This window comes from Rhipicephalus sanguineus, unplaced genomic scaffold (genome assembly GCF_013339695.2).
Source record: "Rhipicephalus sanguineus isolate Rsan-2018 unplaced genomic scaffold, BIME_Rsan_1.4 Seq10967, whole genome shotgun sequence".
Lineage (NCBI taxonomy): Eukaryota > Metazoa > Arthropoda > Arachnida > Ixodida > Ixodidae > Rhipicephalus > Rhipicephalus sanguineus.
Window position 1 is genome coordinate 126,196 of NW_023614315.1, and position 26,957 is coordinate 153,152.

The following is a 26,957-nucleotide window of genomic DNA, read 5'->3' on the forward strand; positions in this document are numbered from 1 at the left end:
GCCACGATCGTCGGCTGCCCTGGCACATAGAACATATGATGCGTGATGTTATCGCACTTGAACTTTATGCGCAACCTCATGACAACGGCGAAAAGGGCACCTGGAGGGTCCATACAACTGCAGTTGAGATAAAAGTTAATTTTCTCGGAGATAATCATCAAAGGCTGTTGTGCCCTCCCTGGCCTCTTCTGTACGTTTGATTGTCCGCTGCAGTGGTTACTGTGCTCGGCTGCTGACCCAAAATTTGCGGGTTTGATCTCGGCCACAGCCCGTGTACTGTGCGATGTCAGTGCACGTTAAAGAACACCAGGTGGTCAAAATTTCCAGAGCCCGCCATGACGGTGTGCCTCATAATTGCGTTGTGGTTTTGTCACGTAAAACACCACGAATTATTGTCATTATTATGTACGTGTGATGACCAACTGAAAATGTGTCATGTTTATGCAAGCTATGAAGGGGAAAATTGGCATCCACCTGTTTGTAGCACGAAGCTACAAGGAAATCTATACGGATTTTTCAGGAAAAGAAAGATGTGACCTGGTCTCGGGACGTACTACGATGTTTATGCGAGTTTTGGAAGCAGTATTCAAAGTTTTTTGCTTTTTTCCACCGTCTTTCAACTGTGCATTGCAAACAACAAGTCCTAGAACACGTACGTTCTAAGTATGATGCATGTTCAGTGTTTGGTGAAATGAAAAGCTTGCAATGAAAAGCTTGCACCAAAGAGCATACGTGTGTTGCTGGTGAACACTAGTTGTCAGCAAGCTTCAGAAATGATGATAAGATCAGTAGTGACAATTTCTATTGCCTCATGATTGCTGTCATTCTCCATGTGTTACTCCTTGTGAGTCTGCTGCGATACGCTGTAGTGATTGTAAACACCTACAACCTGTGTCGCATTCAAGTGCTTGTATCCTTGGCACAAGGCGTGTTCAGGATATGCAAGCCGTGGTATGGGTCACAGCAGTGTGGTAGGCATGTTTATTTTGTGTAGTTGTGTGTGTGCTCTGAAGTCAACTGTGTGTTTGCAGTTGGGCTCTCTATCAGATCAGCCTTTTTACCTGTGTTGTTTGTTTTAAAAACTCTCTCTGCACTTAGTACCTCTTTTGGTGAGGAGAATCGGGAGCAACTTAAAGCAATTGGTAAATGTAGACATGCCCAATATCACTGGGGGTATGAATGCAAACAGCCTTGAAAGGACCGACAATCAATTTTCATGGTACCTATTTTCTTCAGCCCAGCGGAAAGCTTGCCGGTCAGAGTGCCTAATCACATCCCGGCCGCGGCGGCTGCATTTTCGATGGAGGCGAAAATGTTGTAGGCCTATTTAACTAGATTTAGGTGCACGTTAAAGAACCCCAGGTGGTCGAAATTTCCAGAGCCCTGCACTACGACGTCCCTCATAATCATATCGTGGTTTTGAGACGTTAAACCCCAGATATTATATATTATATTACAGAGTGCCTAATCACGGAATGATAACGTGGAAAACGCCGCGGAACATTTGTAATCAGAATTTTTCCATGTGCCGCGAATATGACACACAAGACAACATATGCTGCAAACAGTGAGCGCGAGAGCAGTTCGTGTTTAAGCGCGATGAGTTACTGCGGCTCGACATGGGCCACTGGCGGCCGCCAAGGCAGTGCCACTTCTCACCGTGCAGCTCCTGTTACCTCGTAAGCAGCACAGAATTGAGTGGGGCTGGATAATAATATACATACTCTAACTTTGAGGACTAGTAAGTGTGGCACGCATGACAGCATTAGACTACATACAGCAAAGTGATCGACTTCATAATCTATCTTCAAGGCTCTTCCGCTAGGCTGCGCGACATGCTGGTTTTTGTTACTTTTACACACAATTAAAAAAAAAAAAATCCTACTCGCAACACAAAAAGGATGCTGGAATCAGTCACTATATTTTACAGTCTTTTCATTTATACGAGGATCTAATCCCACGTTCTGGCCAGTTGTCGCTCCCTTTAATTGTCATCATGTGAACATTGAAGTGAACAACAGGAATCATGAGCAATAACGTCGAAGTCTGGGTCAGTTGGTACATGACGCTGAGGCAAAAACCAGTCAAAAAGACGCCGGACAAGGGGAAGAAGTGACACACACAACGACTGGACTAGCAACTGTGCTTTATTAGCTGAAAGCACCTCCCAGAAGAACCACGGCGCATGCGCTGATCCCGTAAAACCATGAAGCCATAACCCAAAACATGAAAAAAAGCGAAAGCAGAAATTGGCCTACATAACGGCCAAGAATCTACCGCCAGAGTGACAGGAACTCGCATTCCTTCTGTAGTAATAAAATGGACGTAGTGCTGACACAATCATCGCGGTGCATATTTATATGATAAGCTTCAAGGATTTCGCGCTCCTCCTTGCCTCCACCTCTACCCAAAATCTTAACATTGGAAAACAGCGGCACACAACCACAGATCAGGCAGTGGCGGGGAAGATTAGCCCCGTCTGACATGTTCAACGAATTGTGGTGCTCGCGCAGTCGTTCATTCAAACGTAGGCCAGTTTGGCCGATGTATACTTTTTCGCATGTTAACGGAATCGCATACACAACATGTTTCGCGCAGGTAGTGTACTTGGTTTTATGCCGAATAGAACACACTGGAGTGCTAGTGTTTCCGCGAGCAGCACGTGCACACAGCGCAGAAAGTTTGCAAGGCGCCGAAAAGACAACATCTACGCCCTGTCTCAAAGCGACTTTTTTCACATTGTGGGAAACCTTATGTATGTAAGGCATCACTACAACACTCTTCCGCTGGGAATCAATTGGTTCTGGACATCTGTTCGCCGGCCTTTTAACCTTTTGCAGCAGCGTTTCTGCTACAGCTGTCAAGACCTGCTTGGGAAAACCCGCTGCTTCCAAGCGCTCAACCTGACAGTCAAAACTCGACTTAACGCAGTGGTGGCAACTCTTCTGCAGTGCATTACGGAAGCAGTTACTCGCGATCCCTCTCTTAACAATTTTTGAGTGCGCGGACGAGTAGGGTAACAAGGATTTCTTGCATCTGGGAGAAAAGCACCAGCACAAATGTCCATCATCCCTAAAAGTGAGTGAAAGATCCAAAAATCTAATGGAATTGTCAACCGGAAGTTCATGAGTAAAAGATAGGGCGTTAGGGCAACCTCGGAAGTAACTCAGAACTTGTTCAGCCCCAGTGTGACGGTGTCATTAGATGATAGCTTTAAAATGATCAAGAAATCATCAACATATCTAAAGATATGACAAACACGTGAATCATGAAGAGAGCCCTGAAGCAGGTTGTCAAACTTGGCTAAAAATATCTGGCAAAGAATCGGTGCTACGCACGCCTCAATACAGATTCCTTTTTTCTGTAAGAACTGCGAGCCATTGAATTCCACAACCGTGGAAGAAAGATACATAGTTAAGAATTCAAGGAACGCGTCAACGGACAACCCACAGGCATTTTGAAAGGAAACAGGACCATTCTGATCAATCAGTTCACGCACAGCTAAAAACAGTTCACCATGGGGAATGCTATAAAACAAGTCCTCTATGTCAGCAGAGAATGCACCATTGGCGCCTGGGAATCCTTTCCTGAGCAGCGCAACAACACCAGAGGAGTCCGCTACACTGTAAGGATCCTGCAAGGTCAAGGATCGCAGATAGCGCTGTAGAAACTGGCCCACAACTTTCTGCCACGTGTTTCCAATGTTAAGATTTTAGGTAGAGGTGGGGGCAAGGAGGAGCGCGAAATCCTTGAAGCTTATCATATAAACATGCACCGCGATGATTGTGTCAGCACTACGTCCATTTCATTACTACAGAAGGAATGCGAGTTCCTGTCACTCTGGCGGTAGATTCTTGGCCGTTATGTAGGCCAATTTCTGCTTTTGCTTTTTTCATGTTTTGGGTTTTGGCTTCATGGTTTTACGTGATCAGCGCATGCGCCGTGGTTCTTCTGGGAGGTGCTTTCAGCTAATAAAGCACAGTTGCTAGTCCAGTCGTTGTGTGTGTCACTTCTTCCCCTTGTCCGGCGTCTTTTTGACTGGTTTTTGCCTCAGAGGAATCATGAGATGTGTTCCTTGATTATGTGAAATAAAGAGCTTCAAATTCGGTGCATACCAGTGGCATAGCCAGGGGGTGGTTTGGGGGGTTCAAACCCTATGTATGCACACGCATGCATAGAGGGGACCCCTCCTGAAAACAATTTCTGGCTTCACCCTTGGTGCATACAAGCAGCTTGCATAACATAAACTGGTGCATAATGCTGGTGCTGAAAACCTGGTTGTTTGTGCCGATGCCATGACAGATGAGAATGCATGTAAAAAGAAATATGCAAGTCCAAAAATGTACATTAAATTAAATTGTGCTGGCATAATCAAATGAGAAGCTTAACGAGCAGTTTGTCCTTGTTGGCAAGCTACAGTCGCATTATTTATTACAGCGTTCAAAGGAAAACTTATTTGATAGATGCACCTTAGTTTGTTCACGGCTTCAGTTTCTTCTGGCAGCACATCCTAACACAATTGTGGCCGGTAGCAGCATAATCTGCCTGTGCAGTGCTTGAGGGTTTATCTTCTTCTAAATCATTTTGTCACCAGTCAGTGCAAACATAATGGCTGCTGTTCTTCCGTGTGCACGCGGAAGAAGTGGCTGACTTTGTTTTGCACAGCTCTTGCTAACGTAGCCACTGGAAGCTGCCTTCACTCGACAAGGCACAATAAGTGGCCTTTCTGATGGGGACAGCTGCAGTCTTGCACTGCGAAGTGTACGATAAAGAAGACTGCATGGACCAGAATGCATGGGGACCGGTTTGCGCAACTGGGTGGCAAAACACGGCCCGGAGAATGTAGTTACGGAGGTCTTTGCAGTGTCCCTCTGCACCTCATGTTATTGCACTGCATTACATTGTTCAAGACCCTTCGTCAATCCAGGAAGTGCCTCATGTCTCCAGTAAACAGAACGAAAACGAAAAACGGAAAAAACGATATTTTTGACCGGAACGAAAACATAACCGAAACTTTATATATTATTTCGTTCCGGAGTGAAACCGAAATTTTTTCAATTGTTTTTCGGTTCACGAGAAAACTTCGCAATCCGGAACAACTGAGCTCGTGCAATGTGAGCAGATCTCAGGGTACAGTATTAGCGCGTACCTCAGGCAGAAATTCCAAAGCAAAGATATGTTGAAATTGTGCGAAAAACAAAAACAGTGGCAACCAGAGATGTTTATATTAACGCAAGTGGACTTTTGCACGTCTGTCATGTAGGCCAAAGTGGAGAGGGCACTGTCGGTGCTGAAGTTTGTTACAGCGAAAGCTGTTATGAGATCACAACAGCTGATTTTGGCGCCATAGTTGTCCGCCGCCGCCGGTGTCCGTGACCGCTATCGCGTGAAATGAGAAAAAGTTGAATGAGAAACAAATTTCTAGGATCGGATGGGATTTTAACCCGCGCTCTCTGCGGCGCAGTCGGGTCTTCCACCACAGTGCCATGCTGGTGCTTGTAACTCCTTTGCAAAAATACTCTATACAGGCGTGATGTCAGGCAAGGAATCATGTTAACATGTGTAATATAGCGTGGCAGAAGAGTAAAATAACAACCAGTCATCACACAATGCTAATAGCGCAAAGTCTGTGGCTTAATGCTTCCCACCAGTGTTGTGGAGTTGCCACTCCAGAATTGAAATGACTCCAAAATCATTCCACATTTTCGCGACCCCGGAATGGAATGAGGACAACGCTTGGAGGAATGGAATTGGAATGGAATTAAGCGCCTTTTGCACGGAATGGAATGGGAATGGAATTACGTCTTTTTCCAAAAATAGAGCACGTTTTCGTCTACATGCTGTTTTTCAAACTTCAAACATTAGTAAGTCAGAGCCTCGAATTTAACAATAAAGCAGTATTATTAAAATAGCTTGGCTGATTACAAACATGGTACATTTATAGGCAGCGCGCCTACTACTGCAAACCGAGGCATAAGTTAGGGTACAAACAAATGCATTATTCCAGCAGATGTTGAAGGGAGAAACAAACTACCCCTGCGCTTTGGTTCACATTGATACCCCCACACGAAAGTGGCGAATACTCTATGCACCGCCTGATCTTTATCTCACGAGCAGTTTAGTACCTGACACACGTAAATAACCTTTGCGACAAGGAAGACACTGCATACCTGCGCACAGGCGAACACAAAAAGTTCTCACCCCATCCATGCTTGCGAGGCGCGCTTGACAAACGTCAGTGCTGACGAGCAGTGCAGCCCAATGTTCCGTATTCGATGCAAAGGCACAAGGTGCCCGAGAGGTGCGCTGTTCCAACTAATACCAGCAGATCTAGAGGGTTTTGTTCCCTTTTAACCAAATCTTAGTTTTCTCCATATTCATGACCGCTCCAGACGCGTGGCAAAACTGCTTAGTCTTCTTGAATACTGTGAGGCAACGTTTAGGACTCTCAAGACTCTTCTTTATTGTCCCGAGTATGAGCCCCACAACCCAAACACAGTTGGTGATGATGATGAGTATGTACATATGATAACATGAAGGGCATCAACAATGCTCACACTAATCTCCCCGCGCGTGCGAGCGGCCGGCCCAGCCGCGATTTAGGCGGGAAAGGTACGCCGAACGAATGGCTTGAGACGCGATACGTGCACTATCTCAGAAGCACGATAACGACGGTCCGAAGAGACCTCGACGGGGGTGACAAGATAGTTCACTGGGGATGTTTGTTCACGAACAACGTAAGGTCCAAGGAAGTGTGATTGAAACTTTTCACACAATCCAGGAGTACGAACAGGCGTCCAAAGTAGTACTTCATCGCCAGGATGGAAGGTGACGTCGCGATGAAAGCTGTCATAACGCTGCTTACGGTCTTGTTGACTGGCCTCTGTGTTGAGGCGAGCACGTTGCCGACATTCGTCAAGCCTAGAGACGAAATGTTCTGGTGTTGTTGAGATTTTCGTTGTTGCATTGAAGAAAGAGGCGTCGATGGCTAATGTCGGCGCACGACCGTAGACCAGGTAGAAAGGTGAATAGCCGGTAGTTCGTTGCGCAGCGGTGTTGTGTGCAAACGTCACGAACGGTAAAATCGTGTCCCAGTTATCATGGTGTGGTCCGATGTACATTGATATCATGTCGGTTAGCGTACGATGGAATCGCTCCGTTAGGCCATTTGTTTGAGGGCGGTAGGCTGATGTCCTCTTATGAACTGTGCCACACGTTTTCAGCACTTCTTCAAGAACTGTCGACAAAAAGGTCTTGCCGCGGTCACTCAACAGCATGCGAGGTGCACCATGACGCAACACTATGGCTTCCAAAAAGAAGGCGGCCACGTCGGACTCTAAACTAGTGCGCAGAGGGGCGGTCTCTGCGTACCGTGTGAGGTGATCGACCGCTGTTACAATCCACCGATGACCTGCTGGCGTTACGGGAAGTGGCCCGACCAGGTCTATTCCGACTACAGCAAAGGGTGTTTCGGGACATAGGATGGGTTGTAACAGGCCAGCCGGAGGTGAAGTTGGTCGTTTCCGGCGTTGACAAAGTGTGCAAGAAGCGACATACTTGGCCACAAAGGTAGAAAGGCCAGGCCAGAAGAAACGGCTCCTAACGCGGTTGTACGTCTTGTGAAACCCCAAGTGACCAGCGGACGGGTCGTCGTGCAGTGCTTCGAGAACCTGTGTACGCAGCGAACGGGGAAGTACTGGCACCCACCTATGCCCATCGGTATTGTAAGTATAGCGATGCAGCACATTGCTTTCCAGCTTGAAGTGCCTTAGCTGACGACGTAGTCTGGCATTAGGAGGTGAAGACGTTCCACTGAGGTATCCGATGATGCGGTTACAATAGGGGTCATCACGTTGATACGAGGCGAACTGAGTGCAGCGGATGGAAGATAGCGACTTAGGAACTGCCAGGGGCGATAACGTGAGTGAAGATGAAGGCTCAGGATCAACTGAGGGGCAACGAGGGTGCGTGGTCGGAGAAGAAAGTGGCAGAGGGCAGCGAGAGAGAGCATCGGCATCTTGATGCTGTTTGCCAGACTTGTACACAACGTCAAAAGTGTATTCTTGCAAACGAAGTATCCAGCGGCCGAGGCGTCCAGACAAATTTTTAAGTGAGGACAACCAGCATAGAGCGTGATGGTCGGTAATCACAGTGAAGTGGCGTCCATAAAGATACGGTCGAAATTTTTGTATAGCCCAAACTACAGCAAGACATTCCTGCTCTGTTATCAAGTAGTTCTGCTCCGCAGGTGTTAGGGCGCGACTGGCATATGCAACAACTCTCTCTCGGGAAGTGTCGTCGCGCTGTAGGAGGACAGCACCGATCCCATGGCCGCTTGCATCTGTGTGCAGAAAAGTGGGGGCACTCTCGTCGAAGTGACGGAGGACGGGGTCTGACGTTAACGCACGTTTAAGGGCTTGGAAAGCACACTCGCAGTCATCAGTCCAAGCGAAGGCCGTTCCCGACGTGAGAAGCTTGTGTAATGGTCCTGCAATGGCAGCAAAGTGACTGATGAAGCGGCGGAAGTAGGAAGCCAGGCCAAGAAAACTTCGCAACTGTTTTTGATTTTCTGGGCGAGGGAAACGAATCACGGCAGCAGTCTTGTCCGGGTCTGGTCGAACGCCATCTTTACTGACAAGGTGGCCCAGTACTTTGATACTTTTGCTGGCGAAGTGGCATTTCTTTGTATTGAGCTGAAGTCCAGCGTTCAAAATGCAGGTTAAAACTTCGTCCAAACGCTCAAGCTGCTGCGAAAAAGTGGAAGAAAAAATAACGATGTCGTCTAGATAACATAAACAGGCTTTCCACTTGAGGCCACGTAAAACAGTGTCTATCATGCGCTCCAATGTCGCAGGAGCGTTGCATAATCCGAAGGGCATTACGTTGAACTCATAAAGCCCGTCCGGCGTTGCAAAGGCTGTTTTGTCCTTGTCCGCTTCGTGCATAGGTATTTGCCAATACCCGGACCGGAGGTCGAGACTGGAGAAATACTCTGCGCCTTGAAGGGAGTCGAGGGCATCGTCGATTCTTGGCAACGGATATACGTCTTTTCTCGTGATATTATTAAGTGCTCTGTAATCGACACAAAATCGTACAGAGCCGTCCTTTTTCCGGACCAACACTACAGGAGATGACCAAGAGCTGGATGAAGGTCGGATGATGTCGCGTTTGAGCATGTCGTTGACGTTGTCCTCGATGATTTTCCGTTCCGCCGAAGAAACGCGATGTGGGCGGCGGCGCACAATGGAGCTGCCATCGGTCTCGATGCGCTGCACTGCGACGGAAGTGCGGCCCAGAACCTTGGAGTGTACGTCAAACGAAACGCTATGCTTTTGAAGAAGATCTAAAAGGTCTCTCTTTTGCTCAGCAGTGAGGTGGGGATTTATGGTCGCATTTAAAGTAGCGGTGGCAGCAGTATGATCAGTTGAGGCAGACAAAGGCGGCGATTCTGCGCGAAGGGAAACCAGAGAAAAAGGCTCGGTGTCGGCGAAGCAACTCACAGCACTGCCCTGGGGCAGCATCACTGGCGAAGAAGTTGGATTAAGTGCGGCGACCAACGCTCTACCGTCGTTAAAGCGCACAAGGCCAGGTGCGATGGTAAGCCCCGTAGGTATGCAGCGATCAGATGGAGCAATGAACACGTCACCATTAATGACGGTGTCAGAATTCAGTGTAATAATATTCTCATCTCCCGGCGAAATGCAACAGTCAGAGGCTGTGACTAAACGGAAGCTGTGAGGAGCGACATCAGATGGAAACTCAGTGTCTGTCATATGAATGACTCGCTGACGACAAGATATGAAGGCTGACGCTGAAGAAAGGAAGTCCCATCCCAAGATGAGTGCGTGAGTACACGAGGGCAGCACAAGAAACTGAATATGATGTAGGATGCCATCAATGGAAACACGCGCTGTACAAACACTGGAGGGCCGAATAAGAACTCCGTCAGCACAGCGAAGGGGAGGGCCATCGTATGGCGCTTCACTTTCTTCAAGCGGAAACAGAAGTCTGCACTAATTACGGAAAGCGATGCACCTGTGTCCACCAATGCCTCAGTACGTATACCTTCAACATACACCAACAATATATTTGACGGGCGATCCGGAGGAGTTTGATATAGTCCGAAATATGCAGCTTCCCCTCCCGAAGCTGCACTATTTAGTTTTCCAGTCGGTGATCAGGAGTCAAGGTAGCTGGTCGAAGTGAGGAAGAGGAGCGCCGCAGCGGTGAAGGCGAGCGACGACGCGGAAATCGGGAACTGCCAACTGCGCTGAAGTTCTGCGGAGACTGTGATCGACGTGGGCTGTTCTGGTATGGGCGACGATATTGCGATCCATTGGTGTAAAAGTCGTCCCGTTCGAAGTCGTCGTAGCCTCGTCGTTCGTCTTGGTGACGGCGTCGGCAAAATCTTGAAATATGGCCACGGATGCCGCAATAGAAACAGATCGGCCGGGGGGTGCGCCAGGTGTTGTATTGCTGGACCGGTGCTCGTGGTGAGAGAGAGTTGAGCGAGCCATGCACTCCAGGCGCCTGCAGTGGTGTCTGCTGGGGTTGTGGTGTTATGGCAGCAATCTGGGCATAATTTGGGGTTGGCATGGGATGCGAGGTTGGCATGGGATGCGGGCTCGGGACTTGCGTGCCGGTCATGGAAGCCAATTCCTCCCTCACGACGTCACGTAGGTTGGCACCAGATAGCGGCGCACGAACCTCAAGATGGCACGGCGGAGCTTGTGCATGGAGTTCCTCTCGGATAATCGAGCGGATCAATGCACGCAGCTCAATGTCATTGGTTGGCCTCTGGTCAGACAAGTCAGGTTGCAGGCGTGTGGTCTGAAGTTCGTCGAGGCGCTGACATGTAGCGACAATATCGGCTACGGTCGTGGGGTTCTGCACTACAAGCGCATTGAAAGCGACGGTCCCAATACCTTTCAGCAGGTGGCGCACACGGTCATTCTCCGCCATGGAGCTGTTGACGCGGCGGCAGAGGGCGAGCACGTCTTCGATGTAAGAAGTGTAGGACTCGCCCGTGTGTTGAACACGCCCAGCAAGCCTCTTCTTCGCGATATCTGAACGCACAGACGGGTTGGCAAAAATCTGGCGTAGTTGAATAGTAAAAGAGGTCCAATTCGGGAAATCTGTAGCGTGGTTGAAGAACCATGTCTTTGCGACGCCGGTGAGGTAAAACGCAACGTGAGTGAGCTTCGCAGGCTCATCCCAGTGGTTGATGGCACTCACGCGATCATACTCCTCCAGCCAGTCTTCAACGTCCTCGCCGCGAAGCCCAGCGAACATCGGCGGGTCTTTTTGAGGACTGGTGACCATCCAAGAAGGGGTTGCCACAGGGGCAAGCATTGGGGTTGCTGCCGAGCTGGGCTGGTCGTGTTGCGACATCACCGAACGCAGGGGGTGTAAGCGGCGTCCCGAACGGAGCTCCAGGGATCTGTTCGCGGTGAAGCGGGAGAGGAACTGTTACCGAGAAAGGATTCAGGGACGGGACAGCACTCTCCACCACTTGTGAGGCAACGTTTAGGACTCTCAAGACTCTTCTTTATTGTCCCGAGTATGAGCCCCACAACCCAAACACAGTTGGTGATGATGATGAGTATGTACATATGATAACATGAAGGGCATCAACAATGCTCACAATACTTTTTTCGGCATAAAAATACGCTATATCGTCATTTTAGCATTAGCACATTTAAGCTTAAACATTATTAAAACATCACCATTCGTTCAAACACGCTGACCATGCAAATACTATAGGTGAACTGCTTCTATGCGAATTAGTAGGGTGGTTGTACTGCACGAGATATGTCACCAAGCTACTATCCCTCGACCTTGGTAACATGTTTTGCGTACTTTTGCTGTTCTTAATGCATCTGATGGCATCAGCTTTATGGGCGTTCATTCTTAACTCGATAAAACTATCAAGATGCCTTTCTTACACTGAGGAACTACAGCAATGGAATTGAACTGCCCGGCCATTCCCGGAGTGGGAATGGGCTAAGTTTTTTTTATTCCGAGGAATAGAAAGGAATGGAATTGCAGCAAGTCTTAATTCCCCGCAATGGAATTGAAATGGGATGGAGGCGCCCATTCCGCCACACTGCTTCCCACCCACTGCAAAGTGCTCAGCCATAATTCTTCATCATCATCAGCCACAGCACAAAGTGCACATAATGCCTTACAGATGTGTAGCGGGTACCACAATTCTCCGAAAAATGACGAAAAATTGCATAGTGGGAACTTCGCTACTTCCGAAAAATTACGATGATTTATAGCATATTGGGTACCTTGCATGTGTACTTGTATTAGTTGCCCCAAGAGACTCTACAACGGACTCTACAAAGTCCGCTCTTCCAGCTTTCACTGTGACTGTGCTGCGTGTTCCGCGCAGGCCTGGCGATCCTTTTATCAGAACAGCGGTCTCTGACATCAGAGAGTACACTCAATGACGTGCTGCTTTTGAGATCATGCTCACTCCCTTGACACAAAGCACTGAGCCCACTAAAAAAATCATATTTGTCTTGAGAAAATAAATATTATGACTTTGAAATTAATACTGGTTTGTGCAAGTTGGTAGGAATTCGTGGTACATTTACTTCCGCTCCTCTGAAGAACGCGTTTTACCCTTGACCCACTTTCCTAAGAGGAGGGCAAGTAACTACATCACAAATCCGATGATTTTATGATTACCTTAACTTCAAACGTTTGTATAAAAAAAAACCCGTTACGAACTGTTACGCAACATTTTCTTTTTTTTCGTTCTGGAACAGAAACGGAACGGAACTTTTTGCGGTGGTACGAAACTAAAACTGAAACGAAAAACATTTCGTTCCGACACCGTGCTTGCTGCATCTGTGTTTTTGAAGTAGCCTTTCCCTGCCACAGTACAAGTGTGCAGCAATCTTTGATTCAGGAACAACAAGACCAACATCAACTTGCCCAATTTTCCATTTGTTTGATGACATACCATAGAGAGGCTTGCTTGAGGGCGCATTATGTAACATGAGTGGCTTCGTTATTATGTATGTGTACATGTTGTATTCATTTCTGCGATTTCTCACAGTGAGATGGCACTTGGGCTGAAGAAGTGAAAAGAGTAGAACATGGACAAGGTAGTCTTTACTGTCATACACTTTGTTACAGGAGCACTGAAGAGAAAGATAGGGCCAACTGTATTGGTGAGTTGCCCTTCTACACGAATAAACCAACATTGAAAGAGAAGCCTTGGTAAGCAAGAAAAGACACAGATTGCCTTTTCACGCCAGCTTATCATGGCATTGTGGATTGCTGCAGCCTTCCTTGGACTACAGGATTGCATTGTATTCCAGAGGATCCAAAGACGGAACTTGTTTCAATCACTGCATCATTCTCACATGCTGTTGCTGGAGGTTTTGGCACAAAAGAATCCAAAGACGGAACTTGTTTCAATCACTGCATCATTCTCACATGCTGTTGCTGGAGGTTTTGGCACAAAAGAGAAAGCTTGGCCTTGAGTTTTTCGTCATGGAAAATAATAGCTTGATACAGTGTAATGATGCGCAGGCTGGACGAGGAGTTGTGGCACGTGACCCTAGTGAGCATGCCCGGGAGCGGTGACGTGCTGCATGCCTGTTACCAGTGTTCGTCGGGGGGCCAACCAAGGCTGCTGAGCAGGGGCCACCTCTTGCTCCCCATGGGCCAGGAGCTGGTGCTGCTCGAAACACGCCAGGTACCACTTCTCACATGATTGGATGCTCAACACAGAGGTGACACGGTTAGTTTGGTATCAAAGGCCAGGTTGTGAATGTTCAAACCACTATGCAGAGTCTACCACGACACACACCGCCATTGAGGTGCATATTAAGCAATGTTTGCCCTGCCCACAAGACTGCATGCTTTGCTTCACTGCATGCATCGTTTTGCCTGGCATGCACCATCTTCATTGATGTTTGCCGCCCGCCGGCAACGTTTGTCTTGTAGGCACGGTGCTCTTTGGGAGATCTTGTGGCCATGTGATACTTGGCAGCTGCTGTTTTTCTTTATTTCATTGTGCTCCAGCGTGGACCACTTTTTCAAAAGCAAAGCTTTTCATGAGTAACATCGCAGCATTGTCATACGCAAAAAACCCTGTGCCACGTTGGTACAGAAATGCGGCCCTTGAAGGTGCCCTAGTCACAGGCGCATTTGTGTGAGCCGTTGTCCAATAACCGATGTCCAGGTCGCTTGTCATTTCACATTTCATTGGATATCAGAGCATGACTGGAGGCATGACTATGTGGGCATGCCCTCACACAGGGAGGGGCTCATGATAGAATGAAAGAGGTTGGCGCCCCCTGTTTTCCCGATAGGCTTCTGAACCGTTTTTCTTTCACTGTGTGAGGGATAAGGTTCGGATAATTACGGCAACCTAAATAATGGTTGCCGAGACTGACGAAGACATTTGCAGCTTGAGTTATAAGGCACAAAAAAAAATGATGATGAAGCTTGGCACGTTACATGGCAATTCCGAAGAACTGCCCTAGCTACGAGCACGACCCTCAGCATAGTCCCCCACTGCACTACACAAAGTTTGTAACACTTCACCGTGTGACGGTCGATGAGTTGCTGCCTCACGCCGGCAGCAGCGATGACTCAGGCATGGTCGGAGCGAAGCGTGCGGCGCAGTCGATGTGTGGCAAACACGTCCTGGACAGCCAGTAGTAGGCCCATGTCTGGAATACGCCTGGGTTTGAGTGCAACGGACCGGCGCCGGCTGCTGGAGCACACCGTATAAGGGAGCGAGGCTCGTGCGGTCAACAGGCACAGGTAGGCTTCGGGACCGGGACCCGACGAGCGCTTCACCCTGCGACTGCTTTGTTCGGTTTTCGTTCTCAAACCTCCCTCGTCTTCTTCCACTTCTCTCTTCTCCCCACGGCTTGGCTTGACTTAGACGCCACAATTTCGCCTTTTTCGTGTCTCGTCGTCATCTTTGTCGGTGCACCGCACATCACAAAACACCAACACCGTGCACCAGATGGGACTACCGCGCACATCATGACACATTGCAACACAGAATGCCAGCTTGCAAGAACAAAGCTTACACCAATCCCCTTATCACTTGTAAACACAAATGCGTTGCTGGGAAGACATTTTTTTTTCATGGGCACTCTCCGTCTTGCATTAAAATATGATGGCCCTAGGACCTTTTCTATTATTAATGCAATAGCAACTATACGGACACTCCAGGTGCTTTTTTTGTTTGTTTGCTGTTGCCCTGAGGCATGTGTGTGTCCTGGCAGAGCTCGGACGCTGGTTTCATCGTGCTGCAGTGTGGATGGCTGTCACCATCTCCTGAGGAAACTGGACTTTTTGCCCCCACGAAATCCTGGCCATATACAGCTTTGCTGCAAAAATAGCACGAAGCCACATAAAGAAAGGTGGCCTTGTGGACGGGTCTATTTTCTTTTTCTTAACCCTTCCGCCACATGCACTGCTTCCTGGTGTTTTCTTCAGTGCTATGACGTTATTTTGGGGAAGATTTTTGCTGCCCTGCCTGTGGCTTTCTTGATGACCGCCCTATGTAGACCAATATCCACAAGAGCACTTTTCAGTGAAGGCTAGATTAGTTGCAGGGCATAATATAAGATGTACTGCATTTTTATATTGTGATTATGCTTAATTGTATGCCAGCGGGGGAATTTTTTTTCGAGGGGCTCGTTTTTTGTTAGACATAACTTAATGAATCCAACCGACAATTATGCCAGAGGGCATTGTTTGTTGTTTCTTAACGGTAGCATAATCGCCCAAACTGAAAGGGACGAAAAATCACCCTTTCCATAAGTGGGATCTGAACCTTAAATTACGTGTCCGAGGCTGTAGCCACAAGTTTATTTCAAGAAGGATGGGGGAAGCCTTTTCTCCCCTGCCAATCACCAGCAAACATCACTTTTTCTCTTTGCAGGTGCTCTTGCAATTTGGGAATTTTTAATGGGTTTGGAATGGTTTTTACGGGCTCCTGCTCCACAATGGTCTGGACTAGTAGTATCATTAGATTGTGACTGTCGCATCTAAAACCCCATACCAATCCAACACAGTCCAACACTGCCACCACTTTTCTCACGATCCAGTTGTGAGGTTTTATCTAACGCTGCAGTTGCATCTTTTTCATAATGTGCATACCTGCTGGCTTCCTTCATTCATGTATGTTGCCTTCAAATGTTTCCTTGCAACAGTCGAGTGGTCTTAGTTTTCATTAATTCTGAAACACTTTGTAAACATATTAAGGAGATGTTGCCATATTTAAACTTTTTTAGCGCGCACAAAAGACAAGGACAAGAAAGAGACACACATTGTCTTTTGTGCGCCTTGTCTTTTGTGTGCGCTAAAAAAGTTTAAATATGGATACATACCAACTTGCCCAGTTATCTGTCTTACTGCAAGATGTTGCCAATCTGTAGATGATGCTGCTATGAATACTGCATGTAGCAAGGAATTGAGACTTGCATTAAAAAATGGCCAAAGATGGCTCGCAGTGTCATCAGCTATGCAGCCCTGTGGGCCTAACATGTATTTGCCAATTTCTTGATCGCGAGAACACTTTCATTAACAGTATCAAGTGAAAAGTAGGGATGTGCGAATATTTGATTCGATTTGGAAGGCACATTTGCTGTTAGAAATATTTGCCCACCACAAAACCTCATAAGATGCATTCAAATCAGCACAAAGAATGCTAAATTTTGCTTAATTTAGACTAATAAATTTTATGTGTCCCCTTCCGTAGTGCGCTTTTGCCAACGTTGTGCCAGTATATACTTGGTTGTAGTGGTCCGAGCATGTCATTGTGTGTGAGGCCAAGCACGTTGTGGCAATAGAGTGCCAACATTATGTAGAAACAAGTGGGGAGCAGTCGCAAAATTAAGAAGAAATGTGTAGGACCCAGCATGATTCTCGGTTATCCCAAGATGAAGCAGCTGCAATGAACATCGGTTGTCACTGCTGTTCAGAAAGCATCCTTACAGGATTGAACTGTGATGGCAGGATTAACGCATCGGCACTAGTGTGTCTAGTGAGCGGCTGTATTCATTGTCTGGCAAGTTACCGTTTCGTCCACTTTCACATCGTAATTATTACAAATAACATCCCCTATACTTTCCTTGGCATTATTGTCTGTTCTCATTAATATTGTCTGGAGGGAGGATGATATGCACGATAGTGTCACTGCTGCCCGAACATATCAAGCAGCTATCCATCCTCCGTGACAACATTAAATACTAACTGCGTATGGTATTTCGTCTTGGTATTTGCGCTATTCTACCGTAAGAATGAACCAACTCGCCCAACAAGTCACCTTACTAACTGCGTATTGTGGGATAGCACACGCGCCCATTTCCTTTGCTTAAGGCTGGCGCGATCGCGAACTGACGGCGGTAGCCAAGGGACCACTAGGAGAGGAGCACCGTCGCCCTTTCCGGACAACCCCTTCTTTCCCGCCGCTCCTCGCGTCAGTCCTCGCATCCCGGCTCGCGGGAAAAGGAACTCACCCTGCGAGGGAAACAACCCCCGCGGTGGGGAGGGAGACGGGAGGTGAATAAAACAACCGGGCAGACGAGCAGACGGTCTCTCGTGCCCTGCTGACCTGCGAAGTAACACCTCACCGCCCCGAGACCCGCCAGCCGATCATCGACCGAAGGTGTAAGCGTTACCCTTTGTTTTCTACGAGAGCGGACTATCCCTCTACGCGACATTTACGCGTTATTGCTAACGTAGCAATAAAGTGTTGTTTGTTGTTCTAGTCTGTTGCCTTATTCGCCCGAACCCGTCGTAGCTGCGATGACGCGCGCTACGGGAAGGGGACGTTGACACGGCTTCTGCACCAGCCGTGCATAGAGCGGACCCTCTCATCTGGCGCCCAACGTTAACGAATTTGGCAACGCGGCTAGTTTTGTGGACGCGAGCGACTACCGACGCTCCGTCAACGTAGGACAGCGGGCATGTCTGAATTCCAGGATTTGTTCATGTTGTCTGATGTCGCGTCGCAGAATGTCGATCCTATGGCTAACGCGGGGACATTGTTTGGACTTTCCGACAGCGTAAATTTTGGTTGTTTCACGCGGGACAACCAAGGTGTTGCAGCGACCGCGTTAAGAGAGATTAGGCCTACGACGGAGAGCGCCACGCCGGGCGCCCCGTCACCTCGCGACGCGAACAGCGAGATGCCGCCACATGTTGCTTCGGCACAAGCCGCAGGTGTGGTCGCGTCTTCGGGCAATAGTGTGCCCTCGAGCGAGGTACTCTTGCAGAATGCGCTGTCAGTTATGCAGAGCTTAGCCAGCGCATTGCAAAACACAGCGCAGCCTCCTTCGCAAAGTGCGGGACCACGTGTCAAGGTAGACATGCCTACCTACAGTGGCTACCACGACTGCAGGAGCGCAAATGAGTATCTCGACCGATTGCTCTACTATCAGCAGGCAATGGGGCTTCCCGGCGCCGAACTTCTCGCGCGTGCGGTCCCGGTGTCGCTAACAGAGCAAGCGGCCCGATGGTTCCGACTGACCGGACATCGCGCCCGCACGGTAGAAGAGTTCCGCGAGAGCTTCCGCGACGAATTCCTTCCGGCGAATTATGAGTGGCGTTTGAGGAGGGAGTTGGAGCTACGCACCCAGCATCCGGACAAATCCTTGCTGGAGTACGTACGGGCGATGGACGAACTTTATCGCCTAACCCTCTCGCCACCAACGCGGAGAAAGTCGAGCGCGTTACACGGCAAGCGCACCCGACTTTTGCGGCTCACTTCAGGGGATGCAAGTTCGCAGACCTAGAAGCGCTCGCCGCCGAAGCGAAGCGCATACAAGGGGACATCCTCGCGGCGCGAGCGTACCGCCCGCTGCCACCCGCAGCGCAGTCACTCGAGCCTCGCTGCGCGCGGAACGGTGGCGCGGTCGGTTCAGAGGCGTTTAGGGGTAACGCGTCAGCATCGTTCGCTGATGAGCACGTACCGCGCGGTTGGGAACTGTCAGACCGCGCTTTGGAACCCTACGCTTACGCACTTCGTACGGCCCGTGCTGCGCCTGCACGTGACGTTCCGCGGCAGGAGCACGTGGTCGAGACGAGCCCAGACGAGCGGCGCAACGCGGAGCGAGGTCCGCCGGATCGTGGCGACGAGCGCCCGGGCCGGCGTGGTTTCCGCGGTCCTTGCTACCGGTGCGGCGCACCGGGGCACATCGCCCGCGAATGCGGCCGCACGCCGGGTCAGGAGCGAACACGCGGTTCGGGAAACGGACGACGCCGCCGGTGAACCACGTCGGGCACCGCGCGGCGATCAGTAGTCTTACCGATGCGCTCCGATCACTAGCACCTATAGCTATACAGTCTGTCGCCCCCGCAGGGGCGTCTGTGGAAGCAGGCGTTTGGTGTGTAGCGACACCACGGACCCGAGCTAACGGGGGTGTTTCGACCCCCTCCCACGCCTAGCCGTGCGTGGCATTGCCGTGTCCGGGGAAAAGGGGATCCTGGGGGTTGAGCTGACGCCGGGTGATTGGACCTTTAAGGCCCCCCGGCAGAGGCAACACACCCCTTTGGCCCCGGCTTCACGTAGACGGCACCCCTGGGCTGACCCACCCAGGGGAATTCGGCAGTCGCCTTTTCCTGTCTCTCTCTCCCCTCATCTTCGTCTTTCCTTCTCACTTTTAATCTTTCCTGTCCTCTCCTCTCTTCCATTTACTTCCGTTTTTCTTGGCGGCGAGGGTTAACCTTGTGTATGTGCCCTCTCTTGGGCGCATTATATTTGGTTATAGTAGCTGTGTACAGCTGGCGTAGGCATGCTTTATATCAATATAAGTGCTGTCGCGTCCCCATGTTGGGCTCCATGGTGGGCGGCTGGCATGGCTGCCGAAACTATACTTAATATATGGCCTCAACCTCTATTCCTCGACTGAATGATCGTCCTCTCACAAAGAGAGGTCGCACCGAAGAGACCTTGAATGCCTTGCTCAAACCCAAAGAAATTTTTCCACGCTTCCACGTAATACACTGCGAAACACTCGACAAGAACGCAAGAACCATCTCTCCTTTTGTTGTGTCGAAATGCCTCACCAATACACTCGGTCAAGGCTATAAGGCTACAAGAATGGCTAGTGGGGACCTTTTGCTAGAAGTTCAAAGTAAGACGCAGTATGAAAAGCTTTCAAAACTTGCCTCTTTTGGAAGCACCCCTGTCTCAATTACACCACACCGATCCCTCAACAGTTCTCGAGGTGTAGTATCTGACCAAGACCTGCTCGACTTGACTGAGAGTGAGCTCCTTGAGGGCTGGAATGAACATCATGTGACACACGTACAGCGAATTAAAATCAGACGTGACGACAAAGAAATCCCGACAAAACACCTGATCATTACATTTTCGACAAGCACCCTACCAGAATATCTCGAAACGGGCTACCTGAAGCTAAAGGTCAGACCTTATATACCCAACCCGCGGCGTTGCTTCAAGTGCCAACGTTTCGGTCACGGCTCTCAGAGCTGCCGCGGCCGTCAAACATGTGCCAAGTGCAGTTCACACGATCACCCTGCAGACGACTGTGTGGAAACTCCCCTTTGTGCAAATTGCGAAGGTGCTCACCCAGCATACTCTCGTAGCTGTCCTTCATGGAAAAAAGAGAAAGAAATAATTACACTCAAGGTAACTGAAAATATCTCGTTTAAGGAGGCGCGCAAACGCCTTTCCTTCGCACAGGGTCCTACATTCGCGGACGTGGCACGCAAGGGGGCAGTGCCACAAAGGTTCGCGGCGGCAGCACATACCACGCACGGTGGACGGGCGGTAGCGCCATCCGCCCCCTCAGCGGAAGCAGCCCGGGCTGCTCCGCAACCAACGGGCATGCAGGTCTCCGGATCTGCAGGCCCAGGGCCTTCTGTTCAGGCAGAAAGCCCCAAAACTCTGACGCCCGTGCGCGTTAGCCGCGAGCGGGCATCCAGCGTCTCTGCCGAGGCGATGGATACAACGGCAAGTCCAACGGCGTCTCAAGCGCCGAAGGAACGGCGCAGCTCGTTGGAGCGCGCCAAAAAAGGAAAAACCCGCATCACAGGGCCTGAAAAGGGCTCTGTGACTTAAGGCAGTAGTTCTTCCAGTACACACAGCACTAATTTACACTCAAAATGGAGACACAAATACTACAATGGAACGTCAGAGGCCTACTAAGAAACCTCGACGATATCCAAGAGCTGCTACATGAACACTCACCAAAAGTGCTGTGTGTACAAGAAACACACCTAAAATCCAAGAACACGAATTTTCTACGCCAATATGTCATATTCAGAAAGGACCGGGATGATGCCATCGCGTCATCCGGTGGTGTAGCTCTTATAGTAAATCAAGGAGTAGCGTGCACACATTTACCGCTCCGAACGTCCCTGGAGGCAGTGGCTGTTCGAGCGGTTCTTTTAAACAAACTCGTAACCATTTGCTCTCTCTACATACCTCCACACTACCACCTTCACAAACATGAGTTCCAGTCCTTAATAGATGAACTACCAGAACCATACCTGGTGCTTGGGGACTTCAATGCACATAGCAGTCTATGGGGCGATTCTCGGTGCGATGCGCGAGGTCGTCTAATTGAACAATTCCTTTTCTCTTCGGGCGCTTGTCTGTTGAATCAGAAAGATCCAACATATTATAGCCTCGCTAACAATACATACTCGTCTATAGATCTCAGCATTACATCTCCGTCGCTTCTACCCTTACTTCAATGGAAGGTCATTAATAACCCTTACGGAAGCGACCATTTTCCTATAGTTCTGAGCACACAAATATTAAATGAATGTCCCCCACAGGTTCCCAAATGGCACATTGACAAAGCCGATTGGGAACAGTTTCGTAAGACGGCTCTCTTAAGTTGGAAAGACATGTGTGATTTAAGCATAGGTGCAGCTGTAGACTACTTCACAGCTTTTTTGATTAATGCTGCCACCAAATGTATCCCACAAACAAGTGGACTGTCTGGCAAACGACGGGTCCCATGGTGGAACAACGAATGCAGGAAGGCGCGCAAAAAACAAAACAAAGCATGGAGGTTGCTTCGGGACTCTCCGACAGCCGAGAACCTTGACAGTTTTAAAAACATAAAATCTCAAGGCAGGAGAACGCGCCGACAGGCAAGGAGAGAAAGTTGGGAGAAGTTTTTAACGGTGATCAATTCGTATACACAGGAGGGTAAAGTCTGGAATATGGTTAGTAGGGTAGCAGGGCGGCACGTACATTCACTTCCTCTAGTAAACACACAAGGCGACACCTTGGAAGACCAGGCAAACTTCCTCGGCGCACACTTCGAACAAGTGTCTAGTTCCGCGCATTACTCCGAAGTCTTCCAACGGTACAAAACAAGAATAGAAAAACAAAAACTAGAGCGGAAATGTACAAAACACGAGGCATACAACCAATCCTTCAGCTTAGCTGAGCTCCAGGTATCGCTTAACAGCTGCAGTAATTCCGCCCCAGGTTCTGACCGTGTGGTATACGACATGTTGAAAAACCTACCTGCCGAAACGCAAAAAACCCTACTTTCCTTGTACAATGCCATCTGGTTTTCCGGCGAGATCCCCTCCTCTTGGAAAGAGGCGATCGTCGTTCCCATTCTTAAACAGGGCAAAGATCCATCCTCCGTTGCGAGTTACAGGCCCATCGCACTTACAAGCTGCCTGTGCAAACTTTTTGAAAAGATGATAAATCGCCGTCTTATACATTTCCTGGAAACAAACAATCTACTTGACCCGTACCAGTGCGGATTTCGCGAGGGTAGATCCACGACCGACCACCTGTTGCGTATCGAGGCACAAATCCGGGACGCATTCGTGCACAAACAGTTCTTCCTTTCTGTGTTCCTCGATATGGAAAAGGCTTACGACACCACATGGCGCTTTGGAATACTAAGAGACCTGTCCCACCTTGGTGTACGTGGTAGAATGCTAGATATAATAGAGAGCTACTTGTCGGATCGTACTTTTCGTGTCCGGGTAGGAAATGTTCTATCAAGACCATTTCTTCAAGAAACTGGAGTGCCACAGGGTGGTGTACTTAGCTGTACACTGTTTATTATCAAAATGAATTCCTTTCGTCTTTGCATTCCACGAAATATGTTTTACTGCACATATGTCGACGATATCCAGGTCGGTTTTAAATCGTGCAACCTCTCCATGTGTGAGCGTCAGGTCCAGCTAGGTTTGAACAAGATCTCTAAATGGGCAAATGAGAATGGCTTCAGTCTTAATCCTCAAAAAAGCACCTGTGTCCTGTTCTCTCGAAAGAGAGGCCTTTATCCTGATCCAGATATTGACCTGGATGGTCAACATCTCTCCGTGAAGACGGAGCACAAATTCTTAGGCCTTATCCTGGATAATAAGCTGACGTTTGTATCACACATTAAGCATTTAAAAAACAAATGCATAAGGGCAATGAATGTTCTAAAAGTGTTGTCACGCACTACGTGGGGTAGTGACAAAAAGTGTCTGATGAACTTGTATAAAAGCCTCATACGCACTCGCCTAGACTACGGGGCAATAATCTATCAGTCTGCGACACCAAGCGCGTTGAAGATGCTTGACCCTGTCCACCACTCGGGCATTCGTCTTTCTACGGGTGCTTTTCGCACCAGCCCCGTGGAAAGCCTCTACGTCGAATCGAACGAGTGGTCTCTCCACCTGCAGCGATTCTACATGTCGTTTCTATACTATCTCAAAGTGAACGCAGACAAAGAACACCCCTCACACCCCACAATAAATGATTTATCTAGTTCTGCCCTTTTCGACCACCGTCCTTCGGTGCGACAGCCCTACTCACTTCGTGTGAGGGGCTTGGTTGAGGAAACGGGTGTGCCACTTTTCGAACACTGTCTATTGGCTCCCGCTGCACAAATACCGCCGTGGCGGTGGCAGCTTATAGACTGCGACCTTTCTTTCATGGAAGTAACGAAACACGCGCCTATTGCACATATCCGTACATACTTCCTTGAACTACAACACAAATACACTTGTGCAGAATTCTTTACAGACGCCTCAAAGTCCAATACTTCTGTGTCTTACGCAGCCGTCGGGCCATCCTTTACGGATTCCGGTATTCTACACCCTGAATCAAGTATCTTCACGGCAGAAGCTTACGCGATACTTGCGGCCGTTAAACACATTCAACAATTAAAACTACAAAAGGCAGTGATTTACACAGATTCTCTAAGCGTGGTAAAAGCCTTAAAAACTCTGAAAAGACACAAAAACCCCGTCTTTGTCTCGCTGTATTCTCTTTTAAGCACGATATACGCACTCGAACAACATGTCGTAGTGTGCTGGGTGCCAGGGCACCGCGAGATTCAAGGCAACGTGTTGGCGGACCAGCTAGCAGCATCCGCCCACGAAAACAGTCACAACACATCCTTACCTATTCCTCCACTAGACCTAAAACACTTCCTGAAAAGAAAGCTCAGAGCCTTTTGGCAGACCACATGGAATATGCATACACGAAATAAGCTACACGTTGTCAAACCGCATCTCGGTAACTGGCCTCCAGTATCAAAATCACGCCACACAGAAGTTACACTCTGCAGACTTAGGATCGGCCACACATACAGTACACACACACACCTTCTGTCCGGTGGCGAGCCACCTTTGTGTGATAGATGTGGTCAGCCACTCACTGTCCTTCATGTCCTCATTCAGTGCAAGGAACTCGATGCTATCAGAAAAAAGCACTTTTTATTACCCTACCGGCAGCAATTTCCATTTCATCCTTCAATGTTCATCGGTAGGGACCCGCTTTTTACATATCAGTCACTGTCTGCTTTTTTAAACGACGTACAGAGTTTTCATGTCATATATCAAGGTGATCCGTAGCACGGCCTCTAAACAGAGGTCGCTGCTGCGGTGAATACGTTAAAGACAGCACTTGCCTCGCGGCCCTTGGACTCAAGGGCATTGACGAGGCATTCGTGCTGATGTCATATCTTCATAGTCTTATTCTTGCGACCACTTGCCATTCATTCCACTAGACATACTTCACGTCACTGTCATGATTTTAATATATACATATATGTTTTACCCGCCTTTAGCGCGAGGAATTTTAAGGCCCCTTTACAGCTACTTACCGCAACCATTGCTCACATCCTTTGTCTCATGAACTGGCGCTCTTTGGCCATCAATTGGCCCTTGCGCCACTAAACACCACATATCATCAGTCTGTCGCGCAGGTGATGCCGTAGACTCGCCCGCACCGTTAATCGAGTTAACGATAGCTCGAAAGAAGTTTGTAGCACTTTTGGATACTGGGGCAAGCGCTTCATTATTTGGGGACGAGGTGTTTCACCATCTCTGCGAGAACAATATCCGCTTGAGACAAACCAACACCACGTTCCGCCTTGCTTCGGGCACAGCGCAATCGAGCGGTGCGGCTAGACTTGTGATCCGCTGGGAAAGACGCGTGAGGCGACAACGCTTTGTCCATCTTCCCGGGTTGTCGATGCCTCTAATCCTGGGTCGAGACTTTCTCGCCAAGTCAGGTATTGTCATTGACATTGCAAGAGGGGGTTACCGAGAGCGCGACGGAGACGCGCTAAAGCTTTTCTTGAAAGCACCCGCATTGACAACGGCATGCCAATCGCAGGGAGCAGCGCGAGTGAGAGAGCAGGAAAGCGCGCGGAGTAAGCGAGTAACCCCGCCAGAACAATGTGCCGCGGTACAGGGAAGGTCAGTGCACCCGCTTTTGGCAGAAGCACACAGCATGCCAGAAAGGGAAAAGGTGCAGCTGTCGTCGCTGTTGTACGAGTACGACGCGATTTTCACTGACTGCCCGGGCCGCACTACGCTGGTCAAGCAGACAATTGATACGGGTGACGCACGACCTTGGAAATGCAATCCCCGACCAATTAGCTTGACCAAGCGGAAAGCACTTGACGCCGCCTTGGACGAACTCATCGACACAGGCGTGGTCGAAAGGTCAAACAGCCCATGGGGTTTCCCGGTTGTTCTAGTTCCAAAGAAGGATGATACATATCGCCTTTGTGTAGACTACTGCAGGCTGAATGAGGTTACGAAGAAGGACGCATACCCTCTTCCATCCATTTCATCGTTAGTATCCAACCTAGGCGGGGCGAAGTACTTTACGACGCTCGATGCTAGTCGTGGATATTTTCAGGTCGAAATGGATGAGCGGGACAGAGAGAAGTCAGCTTTCACATGCCACAGGGGACTTTTCCAATTCAGGAGAATGTCTTTTGGTTTGGTGGGAGCTCCCGCTACTTATCAGAGGCTAATGGACCAAGTTTTGGGAGATGCAAAGTGGCAGCACGCCTTCGCATATCTAGACGACATAGTGGTTTACTCGAAAACGTTCGATGAGCACTTGCGCCACTTAAGAGACGTTCTAGAAAGGCTGAGGTCTGCGGGCATCACTCTGAACCCGAACAAAGCTCAGATAGCTGCGACCCGAATAACATTGTTGGGATTCACGCTTGACGAGGGTCGCATTTTGCCGAATAAGGGTAAGCTTGAAGCGATAGTCAGCTATCCGTCGCCGAAAGACATCGGCGAGCTGAGGCGCTTTCTGGAGATGGCGAACTTCTATCGCCAATTCATTCAAGACTGCGCGGCAGTGCAGGCGCCTTTGACAAAGCTCTTGAGGAAAGGCGAGCGTTGGGCTTGGGGTCAAGAGCAGGAGGCCGCACTGCGTCGCCTCACTATGTTGCTGGCTAACACGGCTGAACTGCAGCTACCCGATTTGAACAGGGAGTTTGTGATTCAAACAGACGCAAGCGACCCGGGGTTAGGAGCAATATTGCTTCAGGAGCAGGAAGGTGCCCTCCGACTGATTGTGTTCGCGAGCCGTTCGTTAACGCCGGCGGAGAGGAACTACTCGGTAACAGAGAGTGTCTCGCGATAGTTTTCGCTCTCCGTAAGTTTGACTATTACATCGACGGAGTGGCGTTTGTTATTGAGACGGATCACATGGCGCTCAC

General features: G+C 49.1%; 1 protein-coding gene across 4 annotated transcripts in view; it reads left to right on the plus strand.

Annotated features, from left to right (window-relative positions):
- Nucleotides 1–26,957, plus strand: part of LOC119376133 (uncharacterized) — a 302,522-nt gene that overhangs the window by 62,921 nt on the left and 212,644 nt on the right. For all 4 annotated transcript variants that reach the window (XM_037646065.2, XM_049411363.1, XM_037646066.2 and 1 more), the window contains exon 6: nucleotides 13,549–13,714. In XM_037646065.2, the coding sequence (XP_037501993.1) occupies nucleotides 13,549–13,714 (166 nt within the window). The remainder of the gene's footprint in view (nucleotides 1–13,548; nucleotides 13,715–26,957) is intronic.